Genomic DNA, 17120 nt, shown 5'->3' on the forward strand with positions numbered 1-17120 from the left:
GATGACCTTAAATTAATTTAAATCTCAAACTTGATAAATATTTCATTAATAGCCAGCAACACTATTTCTAGGTATTTTTAGATTGTAAAGTAGCTAATCTGTTTTACTGATTACTGTTGTATATCATTGCAGAGCTTTAGCGAAAACTAGTTTTGTAGATTTATTGAAATCCACTGTGTCAAGATAGACCTAAAATACATTGTCACTCAATACCATAAATAGTATATAGGCTACTGAACCAAAGATATGTGGTTTTCTGTTTCAAATAAGATTGTCCTTTGTCAAATTCCCAGAATCATGCACAAATTATATTTCAAAAATCGGTTATAATCACAGCCTGTAATCCTAGCCTCCCAGGAGGCTGAGGCAGAAGAATTGCAAGTTCAAGGTAAGTCTTAGTAGTTTAGTGAGACACTAAGCAATTTATCAAGACCCTGCCTCAAAATAAAAACCAAAAAAGACTGGAGATATAATTCATTAGTAAAGCATCCCTCTTTCAATCTCCAGTACCAAAATAAAATAAAATATAAAGATATTGGGAAAAGTAATTTCAAGAACATGTTGGATAGTTTTTTTACTTTTGAAATATTTTACAAATAAAATAAATATAGTAGAATCAAATAAGTGATATATATTTAAAAATTGAACAATGGAATTTTCAATTTGCATTATTTGTATGTTCAATGCTCATTATGTTGTAGATATGCATGGGTTTTACAGAACAAAAAGATCAGATTAACTATCCTATGTTTAACCTGTGACTCCCTCCCTCCCTGTCTAAGCATTACAAGAATGCAGGACCTGATCACACAAGGCATATTTGATTATATCAGGCCCAAACAACATTCTGGTCTAATAGGTAACCAAAGAAACAAACGCTGTCTGTGGATGTTCTCCGTTTACCCAGACATGCCTGTTACTAGTTTTGGCCTGTCAGGACCTGGTTTCTGATCTTACCCAGCTGTGTGGGGACTGGAAACTAGTCATTTCATTTCTAGGGTAAAATGAAGTTGCATGAGTCCATCTCTAGGGTTCCTTCCAGCTTTCAGATCCTGTGACTTAATGGTCCTGTCCTCCATCTATCCTGAATTCTGCAGTATCAGCTAGTTCACAGCCAATCAAGACTCAATCCACCAGGTCCTCCCACTTGTCACAGCAGTAATGCTTTTGTTTTATTACACTAGACCAATAGTATGGAAAGTTATTTGTTGTTTTAATTTTATTTTTAATTGACAAATAATATATACACACACATTATATATAGTTTTTTTTTAAATAAGAAAGCAATAGCATCTGGTGCATATTTTCTAAAGTCTAGAGAGATTCTGAAATGTGTATACTATTTTTATACATCTGAATAAAAGTTCATTTAAAGACTGTTAACATCCAAAGCCACCATGTTTGGAAAAAGCAGGATGTTTCAGAAACTGTTTAAATTGCTTATAAATAGAAGTTTACAGAATGGGAAGATCACAATGGCAGCAGCTTAGAAAAGGAAGCCTTAGAGTCCCAGGTGTCATGCCCCACACTGCATTGTCACTGCTTAGTTGCTGGTCTCTCTGATTACACACCGCAAGCTCCTTCCAGGCAGGGATTGTGTGGGTTCATTGAAGACACCATAGTGAACGGCCCATGGTAAGGACTCTGTAAATAATTGTGATTAACTGCTGAAAAAATACCAGCTGTCCTCACTTACTGATGTGCCAGGAGCAACCCAAAGGGACAAGAGTAGCAACACATGACTCAGCGGTGAGGGCTGGGTCCCAGAGCCTACTGTTTTCTGATTCCTGGAGGAGCACAGATTCCCCTCAAAGTATGATTGATAAAACTCTCAGAAATTTTCCATCTAATAATGTCCCCACAGTATGACATACTATGCCTGCCAACTCTGAATAGCACCAAGGGATATATGACATTTTCATGGGGCCATTTTAACTGTTTAGCCAACTCTTCTATCTACCTCAGTACAATTTATAAACAGTATATTAATCATAAGCCGCTAAGCACAGAGAATGAATATTATTCAAGTGAGGAAAAATGCGTTGGTGTGGCTACATTCTCACAGATAACTCCTCTGGCTCTATTTTATAAGAATTAGGGGGAATATCTTCATGCAGCTGCTCCATATACTGTTAGGTAAGGATTAACAAAATCTATTCCCCTTTTGCTGAGATTTTGACCTTTGGTTGAATTTTCTAGCTCTGTTCGCCTGGCAATGTAATAGAGTCATCTGTCAACTATGTTTCCAGGCAACCCTTACATATGGGAGAATGACCCCTATGTGGTAAATTGCATCTAGGCTAGGAGAATTAGAAAAGTCTGAGGACAAGCCACAGCTTTGGGCTTCTCCAAGTAGTGACTCTTGCAACAGGCATGGAGACCCTGGAGGCTAATGTTTAAGACATATATGTTGTTCTAAGATTTTTGATCCCATGGGACGAGAAGCTTCTAAGCAGGGGCAGCCTCCATACTGATAACCTGATCCGTCTCCTTGCACCTGAGCTCCTTGCACATGGACAGCTGCAGAGACTCCCATTGAAGAACATCTGGTCTGCCTTGCTGCCAAACTGTACTTCCCATTCTATAGTCTTATGAGTGACACTGATGCCAGGGGTGGCAGTTGATGAGTCTGAATGTTTCTAAACATTCAGTTGAGCCTAAGGAGACCCCTGGAAGGCACTGTAGTACCGTTTGCTTGGCTTTCTGGTGTGTAGAGGTTCCACAGGAGCCATGGAGTGACAGTAAAAGATGTGCAACTGTCTGGTAGTTTTTTCCTGCTTCCAAAGAAAATCCTGACCATACCCTTCACAGACTGCACGACACAATCCATATCCATTACACGTCACCAAGACATGTATCTCAAATTGATACCGCCCCTAAAAATCCCCAAGCTTGACACTTCTCAACCTTCTTCCTCAAAGCACACAATCCCCACCATAACCTCCACAGACTTTTTTTATGACAAGGTCCAAAAATTGAATGATGGATATAAGAAATACCTTCCTAAAACCACAGTTGTTAATGAAGAATTGGCAGTAGCAAAATTATCTCCTTAGAGGGTCAAAATGGATGTCCTCCTTCAGTTGTAAAGATTCTATGTCATTCAATCATGATGTGAACACTATTCCTATCTCCCTCCAAAAATAAAAACAACCCCAAAACCAAAAAAACCAAATGTTTCATTTATCTCTACTGAAGCATCGTTAGAAGAAAACAATTCAAATTTCCAACCCTACAATGAAAGGTCTGAGAAACATAGTAATACAGAGCAGAAGGATAGACCTACAAAGCAGCAAAAATCAAGGTAATATTGTTCATCATAAGCAACCAAATAAAGGGCCCCTTTTGGGGTTAGAAGGTCATGTGATCACATGAAAGCACAAGGCAAGCCACGGAGACCAAGGACAACAGGAAGCACAGCAGCAATGTTCAGAACAGTGCGACAGGGACTTCTCACCACACCCAACCCTCTGCCCCTCCCTAGCCCCTTATGCTAGACTTTACAGATAATTCTACTCTCAGTGCATAAGGGACACACAAGCAAACCTAGAGGTGCCAATGAAAGTATGGATTGTGGACCAAAGGTCATTGCAGTCTTGCCACTACTCTCAGAATTGTTGCCTGCAGCCCCACCTATTGCCTTCCTCGCTGTGGGGTTTGTTGCAACATCAATGAGCAACAAAAAACCAATCACAACACCCGAACCATCAGAACACTCAATTCCACAACATTTTTCAGATCATTAGGTCAGCAGTTTCCTTAAAGAATCTGCAGAGACTAGTGGCCACCAAAATATTTACATCCTTTTGCTGGATGATCAGAACCCATGATAAGCAGTGTCAATTCTTAATTATTATAGTTACAAGTCTTATTTATACTCTTTTCCAATACTTGGCAAGGGGGTCCCTATCCCCCAAGAGAAACAACTTCCTAAGAATGCTATTTTTGAATTCCATTACAAGAATCCTGTTCCCATCCATGCAATGTTTCTATTGTGAGACAAATATACCCCTTTGTGGACTTGAACTAAATGTGCCAGAAAGATGCCAAAATATAAATGCTATTACTAATGGTCTGTGTTGGGTTCAACTATGAATTTACTTATTATAAAACTATCACCATGGGCTGGGGTTGTGGCTCAGTGGCAGAGCACTTGCCTACCATGTGTGAGGCACTGGGTTCCAGCCCCAGTCCTGCAAAAAGGAAAAAAAAAAATCACCAACTCCATGAATGAAACCTTAATTCATTATGATTATGGCACAACCTGAGACACCAAGGAAGAAAGAGAATCATTTCGATATTAAGCTTCACATTCTGTTTTCCTCTCAATGATTCTGCTACTTTAAAATTTAAGAGAAATGATCAGAGACAATGGTTCTGGGTATAGGAATCAGTCAGAATTTCTAAGTTTCCGCATCATAAATCTAAATCGAGCTGTGAACCATCTGGCCTCAGTAACAGAACACGAAATTAAGTTCACACATTAAAGGTCATTTAAAAACGTCTTACCATATCTTATAGCAGGGTGTTATGGTTTGGATCTGAAATGTCCCCCAAATGCTCATGTGTTGAAGCCTTGGTCCCCAAGGCAAAGTATTCAGAAGTGGGACCTTTGGAAGGTAATCGGATTATAAGAACTCTAACTACCTAAATGTGTTAATTCATTGATGGGTTCGTAATTTAATAGGCTGTTGGGAAGTGGTAAAAAACTAAGAAGTGGGGCCTACCTGGAGGAAGTAGGTCCTGGCAGGGGGGTTGGTGTGCCCTTAAAGGCTATGTTTTTGTTCCTTGTAACTTCCCCTTCTCTCTCTTTGCTTCCTGGCAGCCATGAGGTGAAGAGCTTTGCTATACCACACCCTCCAACCATGATGTTCTGCCTCACCCCAGGCCCAGAAACAACAGAGTCAAGTGACCATGAACTAAAATCTCCAAAATGTGAGTCAAGATAAACCTTTCCTCCTTTTACGTTTTCCTTGGTATTACATCACAGCAACAGCAAGCTGACCAAAACACATGGTTTTTCAACCTTGGTACTACTGACGTCTTAAACTAGATGATTCTTTGTTGTGAGGTCACTGTCTACACATTATAGGATGTTCAGTAGTACTCTTGGTCTTTATCTACTAGATGCCAGCAGCACCCTGCTCCATGGCATAACAACCAAAAACAACTCTGGACATTGCCAAATGTCCTCTGTGGGGAAAAACCACCCCCGATTGAAAATCAATGTCTTACAATGAAATTTTACCCAATGATATGAATAGGTTACAAGACCACTGAAGAGAATCATGGCTCTTCCACAAAAGGCCGACAGAAGTTCATCTATGAGGTAGAAAAGTAGTATTAAAACACCAGAAATAAACTGAGTGTGATAGTACACACCTGTAATCCCAGTTGTTTGGAAGGCTAAAGCTGGAGGATCCTGAGTTCAAGGCCAGCCAAAACAAGTCTACATATCCATCTAAGTTTTCTTTTGCTAAGATCCTTTTTTGAAATTACAGTTAATATTTCCATTTCAGATAAGAAGTGTTTCTGGTCCCTAATAATTTTCAACGTGTAACTCTTGATCTAGAACAACCATTTTTCCAACAAGTTGTGGTGAAAGACCAGTTTTTAAATTTCCAATCTTCTGCAGACCAATACATGATCCTCCTGTATGGCCTGGTATCCAGTCTTTGTACAGTATGCTCACAGCTGGCCATGCCTGAGTTGGCCCATACCCTGTTCAAGAATAGGCCACTGATCACATGTGTGGATGTCACAGCAACATCAAAGTATCATAAAAGTTTCTAGCCGGACTTGGTTGTGCATGCTTATAATCCCAGTGACTCAGGAGGCTGAGGCAGGAGGATTGTGAGTTTAAAGTCAGTCTCAGCAATTTAGCCGGGCCCTAAGCAACTTATGGAAACCCTGTCTCAAAATAAAATATAAAAAGGGCTGGGGATGTGGCTCAGTGGTAAAGCACCCTGAGTACAATCCCTGAACCCTAAAAAAAAAATAATAAAAATAATAATAATTTAAAAAATCTATATGCTTACTCTTAACTCCTGACTCTTAATTCCTGTGTTTGTTTAGCATGCAAGAGGCCCTGGGTTCAATGCCCAGCACCACAAACATACAAACAACAAGAAAAATAGAAAACTCTTTAACCCTTCAAGAACTAGACCAACTCCTACAAGCCAATTTATAATGCTTATTGATTTTTTTGTCTTTGTTCCAGAGGCAGAAAAAAAAGGGATTTTATCACTTTTTGAAAAACATTGTATGAAAATTAAAGGAAGACAAATTAGGGATTTCTTTTAAAATCCATTTTGGATACTTTAATATAAGACAAAATTTGAAAGTGCTTTCAAGTACATCCTTCGTCCCTAGTATCTCCTAAAGCCTATGCTCTCTCTCATCTTTAAAGATGTCCAGCCTCTTTTGTTAGAATGATTGTATAGATGCAGAGTGGGTGAAAAGCAGATTGGTTTAGAAATCTCTTCAATTAACTTTTTCTTCTTTTGAGAGGGTCTTTTAAAAGGTAAATGATTCAGTAATCGAATGTGTTTAGATGGACTTATACTTTCCTTCCAACTAAAGTTCTGGGCATAAACTAAATAAAAGAATGTCATAGGTGGCTACATTTCTGTGTTACACAGTGATGTCCCTTGGAAATGGCTGGAACAAGTAGGGCAGCACTTTGAGTTTTGCCCAAGTAACTTGTGTTATGATCTTAGAACAGGTTATTCGTGTGTGTAGAATCACTGAATACCAAACCAGACAGGGAAACCACCCAGCCCTGGCTCACAGCTCTCTTCTTGGGAATTATAAAATAAAATAATATAAAATATAATTCAACTGGGCAAGTGGGAAGCCCTAATGAACCTTTCAGTTCATTTCCAGGCTTGTCTGCACGTAAATACCCCCAGTCTTTAAAACTGTAGTTTTGGAATATCTTTTATGATCATGCAGTCAGCCTATTTCATATCAAAGACATTTTTCCTTTAATACATTGCCAGAAAATTAAAATGTGGAATTCATTAGGACAGGCTGGACAAAGGGAAGACTGATCCCAAAACTTAATATATTCTTGACCACCTTTGCAGAGAAAAAGGATGTTAAAAAAGGAATGCAGGGGTTGGGGCTATAGCTCAGTTGGTAGAGTGCTTGCCTCACATGCACAAGGCCCTGGGTTCAATCCCCAGCACCACACAAAAAGAGAAAAAAAAAAAAAGAGAGAGAAGAAAGGGATGCAGAAGATTGGAACAATGTGAAAACAAGCATTTGGACTTTCTTATTTTCTTCCTAACCAGAGGCTGGATGCCCAGCAGGAAACACAGGAAACCTCTGGGCCAACCTCAATTCATTCAGAATTAAGGAATGGTCAGAAAAGCCCTCAGAAACTGAGAGTACCACACTGAAAAGCTATCAGTCTTTTAAGTCACAAAATTCAGCCTCTGCCAGAGCACCCTCACAAAAATGCAACCATAGTAACAATGAAAAAAAAAAAGTTCCTCCCAGGGTTGCACAAAATCGAACGAACGGTGGCTTTCCCCACAGAAGGAGCAAGAACACATCCTAACATGTCTTCCCCACCCACTTATTGCTATGTCAGTGTCTCCCGGTCGGATAGGTTGGACCGAATTAGTGGTTTGTCATCAGAATCTTCTCCGGCCGGGTCGTTCTCCTCGCCAGACTCCACGTAGATTGGCCAGTCATTGTCTGTGTCACTCTTCTCTTGGCTTTCAGAGGACGCCTCCACCAGGCTAAGGTTGATGGGCATCAAATCGTCATCGTCATCGTGAGTGTCTGTAACACAGGTGCAGCTGTCACACAGCCCAAAGCGTCGCAGCCCCTGAGAGAGGTGGCTCGTGAAGGTTCTTCTGCAGCCCTTGCAGATGATTGGGCGGTTGGATCTGTGCACCTGTGATCACAAAAAGACACGGCCAACATCACAGAAAAGGGGCTGACCTATGGTCCACAGGCCCCTGTGTCTGGCCCCTGCCTGACCCTCCGGCCTCATTTCTTGTCTTCTCCCCCTTGCTTTCTCTGCATAGTCTCAGTTTGTGGAGTGTTCCCCACTTCCCATCCCCAGTCCCTCACCCCTCTTTAATGCCTTTCAAGGAAGTTGTCCCCAATGCTCTGGGTCAGCTTCGGTTCCCCAACTACATATTCTCACCTATGCTTCTTCCTTTGTTGTATGCCTCACAAATCACTGGTAAAATTCACTAGACTGTAGGCTCCAAGGGAAGGGACAGAAGCTATCTCATTCACTACTGGATCCCTAGTTCTTGGCACATAAAGGGCATTCAGTGAAACTGATAAGGATTTTAGACTTTTTTTTTTTTTGTACTGGGGATTGAACCCAGGGACTTGAGCATGCTAGGCAAGCACTTCACCACTGAGTTGCATCCTTGCTCTTTTTATTTATCTTTTTAAAATGTGAGGCAGGGTCTTGCTAAGTTGCTCAGGGTGGCATTGAATTTGCCATCCTTATGCCTCAGCTTCCCAAGTAGCTGGGACAACAGGCATGTGCCACTGTGGTTAGACATTTTTTTAAATGTACCTTGGGCTGTTCCATTATTAAGGAGGCAGAAGCTAGAGTAGACAGTGTATTCTCCAAATGTGCCAGCAGATGCTTCACCTTTGACTTTCTCATTGATAAATGCATTGCTTCCTTATGAGAAGAGTCTTACATCCTAGAAGACAACCTGATCTCCTACTCTACACCTCATTCCAAGGGTAGCCCCTCTGAATAAGGAAATACCTTTCTAATGTGTGCACTCTACAGGGACTCCAGGGTACAGTGGCTCTAAGAACCAATCAGAGCCTCTCTTTTAGAGACTTCTGGATACAGGATACACACAAGCAGGAGGGACAAGAGAAGTTGATAAGGGCCAACCAACAATAATAAATAGCATCCTAGTGAGTGTGAAGTGGCATCTCATGATGGCTTTGATTTACATTTACCCTATGAGTAATAAAGGTGAGCATCTTTACAGATGCTTATTGGCCATTTGCATATTTTTTCTTGGAGAAATACCTACTCAAATTCTTTGATCATGTTTAACTAAATTATGCCTTTTTATTATTTCACTGTAAGAGTTCTTTAGGTTTTTCTGACCCTTATCAGACATGTGCCTTGCAAAGATTTTATCTCATCCTGTGGGTTTTCGCTTTTTTTTTTTTTCCTTTCTTTTGTCAGTGCTGGAATGCAGGGCTTCATATATGCTAGACATGTGCTCTAACACTGAGCTACAACCCTGGTCCTACATCCCCCCAGCCCCCCACCCCCCCACCCCCCCGGCAGTGCTGGGGATTGAACCCAGGTCCTTGTGCATGCTAGGCAAGCACTCTACCACTGAACTACATTCCCTGGCCCTATACTGACTTTTCCAAAGATTAATGGCCTTGCTCAAAGATGATCATAAATGCAAAGACATTCTAAATGGCTAGAATGCTCCGTGGCTAGTGGGAATCACCAACTCATAAGAAAATAGAATCCCAAGGGCAGCTAGATAGAAAAGAAGTCCCTCAGGGCTGAAGCCCTCTTTGCTGCCTACAGATAGTCTTATGAATGGCAACCCGCCCCTCCCCATCCGCAGGGGAAACTGAGGATGCAGCTCATCTCTGGCATCACACCAGTGGGAAGACCCATGCTTCCCTCCCAAGTCCTGCCGTTGTCTGCCTTATGACAACCATTCCTGAGCAGGATCTACGCTTCCTTGACTCTCCCTCTAGAACACTCGTCTGTTTGGCAAAGCCCTAATGGGGATGTGGGAGAGACAAAGTGCCTGGGGGTTCAATTCCCAGTACTAAAAAAAGAAAGGAGAAAGAAAGAAAAAAAAAAAAAAAAAAAAGAAGAGAAAAGAAAGTCAATCTGTTACCATCTACTTCAGTTTTCTCTAAGTGCTAGCTAGCAGCCCAGCTTTAATTCAGTAGGAGAAATATGTTTAAAATTCTCTGAAAATAACCCAGAGGACAGAAGTGAAAGACACGGAGCTTTACATTATGTCATATCAGCCCCTGCGGGGAGAGCACTGCAGACCCGGACACTTACGCTCAGGGCGTGGCTCCGCAGGTGCTCCTGCCTGGTGAACCGCTTGCCGCAGGTCTCGCAGGGGTAGGGCCGCTCGCCAGTGTGCGAGCGGATGTGCCGCTTGAGGATGCCCTTCTGTTTGGCAGTGTACGGGCAGAAAGGACACTTGTGCAGCTTGATGGGGACCACCAACACATCACCTGTAGAACCCAAAGGATTGATTTAGTTGTACCATAAGCTGTCACAACCCTGGCCACCCTCTGATGGACGGGTTCCTGGGCTTGGGGATTCCACCAGCACAGTGAGGGAAGATAGCAAAACACTGGTCTAACTCCAACTCTGGCTCCCAGTCAACCGGATGGTGAAGTGGGCTTCTGACATTAGGTTGCAGGAACCACTAGAGACACAGCTCTCACACTTCTCTGTGACTTGGTCAGAAATACGGCCTAGGGCACACAGGCCTTGATACGGAGCTGAGGACGCTTCCTGAAACCTACTCCCTCTGGTACTGTCTATTCTGTTTGATTTCATTTTGAGATGGTGAGAAGCGAGACCTCGTTAGGCACTGAATTGTGTCCCCCCACAAATTCATACTTTAAAGGCTTAACCCCTAAGCTGACTGTATTTGGAGATAAGGCATTTAAGGAGCTAATTAATGTTAAAAGAGTTCATAAGGGTGATGCTTAAATGATAGGACTGGAGGTCCTCTAAGAGAAGACACCAGAAACGACTGATCTCTCAGTCTCTCTCTCCCCCTTATCCCAGTCTCCCCTCCCTACCCTAAAGCACACAGGAGGCCCTGTGAAGACAGGTGGGAAGCCACCATCTGCAAACAGGGAAGAGAGGCTGCACCAAAAATCAACCTTGCCTGACCTCCTCCTTGGAGGTCTCCGCCTCCTTCCCTAAACCCTAAGATCTTTTGACGCTCTTATCATCAGATGATCCCACTGCTACCCCTCCCTATTAGGGTCACCCTGGTCCTAGGCCATCCCATTCCTTAGAGATGCCATCATGTGACTTCAGCAACTCTTGGTGTAATTCTTGGTGTGAATACTGACAACCACCCCTATAATACTCTGGTCTTTCTGTCTCTTGACCTCCTCTCCTCTTCTCCAAACCTTTGTTCTCTCCCCACCTCAGCGCCCTGATCCTAGACAACCAATAGATAGATCATAGGATGCAACTCCACCTGCATATTAGAATTACCTGGAAAACTTAAAGATATACTGATGTCCAGTCCCTACAACAGGATAATAAGTGGGGTATGGAGCCTGAGAATCTTTTTTTGTGTGTGTGTGTGGTGCTGGGGATCAAACCCAGGGTTCACACATGCTAGGCAAGTGCTCTATCATTGAGCTACACAATCCAGCATCTTTTTTTTGGGGGGGGAGTGCTTAATCACTGAACTACATCCCTAGCTCTTTTTATGTTTTATTTTGGGAGGAGGCCTCACTAAGTGGCTGAGGCTGGCCTCAAACTTGCGATCCTCCTGCCTCAGTCTCCCAAGTCACTGGGATCACAGTCATGCCCCACTGAGTCTGGCTACCAACATATTTTTAAAGTGCTCCTCCAATTTAATGTACAGTCAGTAATGAGAATCATGACCCCAGTACTCTCTGCCTAGTCCACACCTGGAACAAAGTAACTTAATACCAACAGAGAAAAATATACAACTGTGTGTTCTAATTTCATTTTTTTGTTTTTGGTTTGTTTGTTTTGTGGTACTGGGGGCTGAACTCAGAGCTATATCCCCAGCCCCTTTTTAAGTTTTTGTTTTTTTTTTTTTTTGTGGTACTGGGGATTGAACCCATAGCTTTAGTGCATGTGAGGGAAGCACTCTACCAACTGAGCTACATCCCCAGCCCTTAAGTTTTATTTTGAGATAAGGTCTTGCTAAATTGCCGAGACTGGCCTCAAACTTGCATCCTCCTGCCTCAGCCACCCAAGTAGCTGGGTTACAAGCCTGGGCCATCCCACCTACTTCTGGTCTCATTGTAAATCCATGACACTAACCTCATAAGATCCATTGGCATCCTAACCATTTCCTTGGTCCATTCACTCTTCCACTTTCCTCAATGGCTATTTTACTCCTTTCCTTTGTTCAAAACTCTACTGCTCAATTTCAGCTGCTGCTCTTGCTTCTTAACTCACTGAGAAAAAGAGACATGAAAAGAAAACCTCCTGCCAGGTGTGGTGGCCCTGGCTCCCAGCAACTCGGGAGCCTGAGGCAGGAGGATCCCACAAGTTCAAAGTCAGCCTCAGCAACTTAAGTGAGGCAACTAAGCAATTTATCGAGTCCCCCGTCTCAAAATAAAGAATAAAAAGGTGCTGGGGATGTGACTCAGTGTATCAGTGGTTCAGTGCCTCTGGTTTCAATCCATGATACCAAAAAAAGAAGAAAAAAAAAAATCCACAGGCCTTCCCATGACCTGCAAAGTCTGACCTCACCTGGCCTCCTGGGCCTCATCCTTTCACACTCTCAGTCTTGCTCAGCACACTAAAGCCACTCCAGTATCTGTGCTGTCCCTTTTGTTCACTCAGAAGCATGATCATGCACCTGGGCCTTTGTGCTTTGCTCTTCCTCTTTCTGGAACATTCCCTGATATCTGTACAATTTCCAATCACCACATCCTCCTTCCAATCTACTCCCTAAGTGTCCTATCTTCACCAGAAAGAAAAACAATGCAGGCAACCAATATAGGTGAACTTTCCAAGAAGAGGTGGGACGTGCTAGAGCTGGGGTTGAGGAGTCCGGAGAGGAGAAGATGACAGGAGGACCTGAGCTTTGATAGTGTCTGCTATGTCAGGGATGCACAGTCCAGATTCCTAATTACTGCAGCAACCTCCCAGTCTTCCTACCCTGTTCTCCCATCTCCATACCATCTTGTGCTGAGGTCAAATTAATGTCCCTGAAGCACAGACCTGGTCTATCCCAAGCTCACAAACTACCCCAAACTCCTCTGTCCTACAGATGAAGCCTCACTTCAGACTGACGTTTTCCCAGGTCTGAGTCCAATCAATTTCTCCCTGTGTCTCCTCCTCTTACTCTGGGATGCCTTGTCTGCCAAACCTCCCAGAATTCCCAGTAGGAAACCATTCTCTTGGTGGACCACTGTGAACACAGGCCTCTCTCAGTGCCAGGAAGTGATGACATCATTTTGAAACCTGTCTTATTTCCTCTAAAGACACCATTGGTTCTTTGAGGGCTGCATCCATGTCTGACTTATCTTCGTGTCTTCACAAGGAAAATGCTTAAATATTGGAATAAATAAATGAATAACCCAACAAATCAATCCTACTGTATGCCTTGGCACTTGGAAAAAATTTACTCTGGAGTTATGTGAATGAAATCAACACCTGGCTGACAATAGGCACAGCCACAGCACCCTGCAGTTATAAACCTGCCTTTCCACACACCAGACTTGAATGAAGGTGGCAGAGAGCCAAGTCACTATTTCTAGATATTCTCTGAGCTTATGGAAAGAGGGGTGAAGGGCAAAATCATGACACTGAAATCATTTATCCCCTCAAGCTGCTTTCTTAAGTTTTTTCAGTGAGTGGGATGAAGCCAACCCAAGTGTCCAGTTTAAGCTGTACTGCCTGCTTGTGGGTTCTGCATTTGGGAGGTTCACTATACCCTTCCCAGTCCCTTTTCTCCACATTTCCTCTGCCAAATTCATGAGGGATTCTGAGGGTCTCATGGATGTGAAAGGGCAGTCACGGTCGGTCTCCACGGTATGTTCACTGAAACAGCCACTGTCTTAACCAAATGCTGGTTAAGCCAGAGACTTGGAGGACCAAAAGCAGCATTTTCATGTTTTTGAAGTCTAGTTTTCATCAGACATAGTGTTCTTGCTTTAAAAAAAAAAAAATGAAATTAACAAGTATCAAGACAGTCATTGAGTAAGGAATAAATGTCACACTGATTTCCTCATATTTAAAAGATTTTCACTGTTTAAAACTGAAGGTCGAACTGGAAGGCGATTCATTACTTTCTTGGCTTAAGGTTCTGGAGCCACCTTCCATCAGTAAGGTGGAAGCCAAGTTTATTTCTGTCTTCTATAAGATGGATTGCAAGTGCTCTACCTGCTAAGAGTTAACCACGTGAACTCATTTTTCAGAATTGCTCAAGAAAACAACCAAATTATCTGAAAGCACCAATGGTGTGGGGCTGGGGATGCAGCTCAGTAATAGGGCACTTAATTAGCATGCCTGAGGCCATGGGTTCCAGCTCTAGCACCAAAACACAGACACACAGACACACCTACCAAAGGATGTAAAAAATTGACTCCCACGAAGCTAACATTATTTTTAAAATATTCTCAAGTAGACAGCACTTCAACCACTCATATATACCAAGTGCTTACTATGTGCCAGGCACTGTATAAATCTTTGCAACAGAACACAGTATCCTATGTGAGGAAAAAATACTGACAGCCTTCTCTTCTGGTCCTGACAACAACCTTGTGAGAAAGGCAGGGTAGGAACAGTTCTTTCCATTTCACATGTGACAAAATAGGCTCAGAAATTCAGTGATGTAACTACGATTCCACTGCTGGATAGTGGAAAATAGGGGCTTCTTTCCATATCTCTAAATTGCCCTCAATATGCTTACACAGTCACCCTCAGTATCCATGGATTCAAACAATCATGGATTGAAGATATTTGGGAAAAAAGTGTGTCTATACCGAACAAGTGCATATTTTTTCTGTCACTGTTCCCTAAACAATGTAGTACAACAACTATTCACAAAGCATTGACATTGTATTAGGTATTATTCATAATCTAGACATGACTTAAAGCATAGTGGAGGATGTTTACAGGTTATAGGCAAATACTGTATCATTTCATGTAAGGGACTTGAGCACGGGGCTTTCTGAGCTTTCTGAGTGGATCCTGGAACCAATCCCTCATGTATACCAAAGGAGGCCTGTAGTCTGGTTGTAAAGGTAAAACACGGATATGCGACTGTCCTGAAGGAAGCAGGTCGTGGTGGTAGTGGCAGTAACGATGGTGGTGGTGGTGATGGTGACAATAATGATGGCAGTGATGGTGACAACAGTGGTGGAGATGATGGCAGTGATGGTGACAAGGGTGATGGTGCTCACAGTGATGGAAGAACACAAGGCACAGAAGGCGCATGTAAATGACCAGAAGAGACCATGAATGTTAATGGAGCTCACCTGAGTCCTCTCCGTACCAGTCAGTCTGGACATCCATCATGGAACTCATGGCTACCCCTGCACCTTCCGGTCTTCCCTCCAAGCCCCGAGGGAAGTGATGGTCCGCCTCATCTTTGCTCTGAACAGCACCATTGCGCAAGAGTGCCTCGAGGAACTGCTTCACGTGGTAGTTACTGTAAGCCAAGTCCATGGCCTGGCTGCTGGGCAAGGCTTCCTCCACGTGGGCCAGACTCAGCGGGGCAGCGAACTGCTGCAGCTGCGCGCCCACCTCCACCTCTACTTCAGCGGCATCAAATTCCACCTTGGGTTCCACCCGTTTGGGCAGAGTGGAGAAGTCACTATCAGCTGAGCCACCACCCTGGTTGTCTTTTACCACCAGTTCCAAGGGGTGGCAGTCCCCACAGTCATCGCAAGGGGATTCTCTTGTGCAGTCCACATTCTCTTCTCCCTTGGCTGGAGAGGACACCAAGCTCTTGGTGCCACAGGAGGTCCCCTCCCTGCCTGAGCTGGGGCTTCCACCGTCAACCTGATGAGCTGCTGCAGCTGCTGCCGCCGCCGCCGCCGCCGCCACCGCTGCCGCCACAGCAGCCTCCTTCTCCATCTTTCGGCAAATATCAAGGGACGACCTGATGTATGTCTTGCAGAAGTTCACCACGTCATTCATCTGCAGGTAGCTGGCAGCTGACATAACTTCGATCACATTCTCCCCACATAAATCCAACTTCCCAGAATAAAGGAAATCCAAGATGGTGGAGAAGGCGTCAGAGGTGACGATGTCCAAGGAGGCAGTGCTGTGCCGTCCACTGTCCTGGATATAGTGAATGAGCAGGGCTCGGAAGTAGCCGCTGTTAGCAAACAAAATGTTCCTGTGAGCCTTAAAGATGCGCCCTTCCACAATGATGCTGCAGTCACAGAAAAAGTCCCTCTTCCGCTGTTCATTCAACTCCCCCAAGAGCTTGGCATAATAGGACTGCATCTCCATTTCTCCACCAGCTGCTGCGGTTGCTCTGAAGTGGCCTGTATCTCTGCCAAGATTTTTGTTTAAGTTAACTCATAATTTCCAACCTTACAAATAAGATGCTTACTATGTTTTATGATTTGAACCCAGGAAACTTCTACCACTAAGCTACATCCCCAACCATTTTTATTTTTTATGTTGAGACAGGGTCTTACTAAGTTGCCCAGGTTGGACTTGAACTTGCACTCTGCCTGCCTCAGTCTTCCAAGTAGCTGGCATTATATGCGTTCACCACCACCACACCTGGCAAAATGCTCATTTAAAAAAAAAAATTCTTGTAGTTGGGCATGGTGGTACATGCCTGTAATTCCAGCAAGGTAATCAGGAGGTTGAGGCAAAAGGATTGCAAGTTCAAAGCCAGCCTCAGCAACTTGATGAGACCCTGAGAACTTAGTGAGACCTTCAAGCACCCCTGGGTTCAATCCCTGGTACAAAAAAAAAAAAAAAAAAACCACACAACTTCTAAAACCAATGGTTCAATAGTGTCTTTATGACATGAGTTATTTGGGATCTAACAAATATCAGAGGTTATCCAATGAGGCTAACTGATTTAAGAAAAAAAAAAAGAACAACAACAATAAAACTATAGCTAACTGCAAGTGAGCATGATACTTAACTGTTTTACATGGATACGTTCTATGAATTTTTATAGAAGTCCTGTAATTACTGACATTGTCCGCATTTCTCCCATAAGGAAGTTAAGGATAGGAGATGCCCTAGCTATAACAAAGACAGGACTCAGAACTGGGTCTGTTGTCCTCCAGATTCAACATTCTTTTTTTTTTTTTTTTTTTTTTTTAGTTGTAGACAGACACAATACCTTTGTTTATTTGTTTTTATGTGGTACTGAGGATTGAACCCAGTGCCTCACACGTGCCAGGCAAGTGCTCTACCACTG

At 43.1% G+C, this 17120-nt stretch overlaps 1 protein-coding gene and 1 non-coding gene across 2 annotated transcripts; both read right to left on the minus strand.

Moving 5' to 3' along the window:
* Positions 1-6215: 6215 nt before the first annotated feature.
* Positions 6216-16186, minus strand: Zbtb8b (zinc finger and BTB domain containing 8B). The gene is made up of 3 exons (XM_047519369.1): positions 15205-16186; positions 10043-10221; positions 6216-7906 (listed from the first exon to the last, which is right to left on the minus strand). The coding sequence occupies exons 1-3, from the start codon at positions 16184-16186 to the stop codon at positions 7589-7591; spliced, it is 1479 nt and encodes a 492-aa protein (XP_047375325.1). The 3' UTR covers positions 6216-7588.
* Positions 9287-9358, minus strand: Trnaa-agc (transfer RNA alanine (anticodon AGC)). The gene has a single exon. It is a non-coding gene; the product is annotated as a tRNA-Ala (tRNA).
* Positions 16187-17120: the final 934 nt, after the last annotated feature.

The sequence above is a fragment of the Sciurus carolinensis genome, chromosome 1 (assembly GCF_902686445.1).
Source record: "Sciurus carolinensis chromosome 1, mSciCar1.2, whole genome shotgun sequence".
Taxonomy (NCBI): Eukaryota; Metazoa; Chordata; class Mammalia; order Rodentia; family Sciuridae; genus Sciurus; species Sciurus carolinensis.

Coding starts and splice junctions, on each gene's coding strand:
- Zbtb8b (XM_047519369.1), bottom strand. CDS start 16,186: ATGGAGATGCAGTCCTATTATGCCAAGCTCTTGGGGGAGTTGAATGAA. Junction 10,222..15,204: donor CTGGTACGGAGAGGACTCAG/GTGAGCTCCATT, acceptor TGGGTTCTACAG/GTGATGTGTTGGTGGTCCCC. Junction 7,907..10,042: donor TGCGGAGCCACGCCCTGAGC/GTAAGTGTCCGG, acceptor TTGTGATCACAG/GTGCACAGATCCAACCGCCC.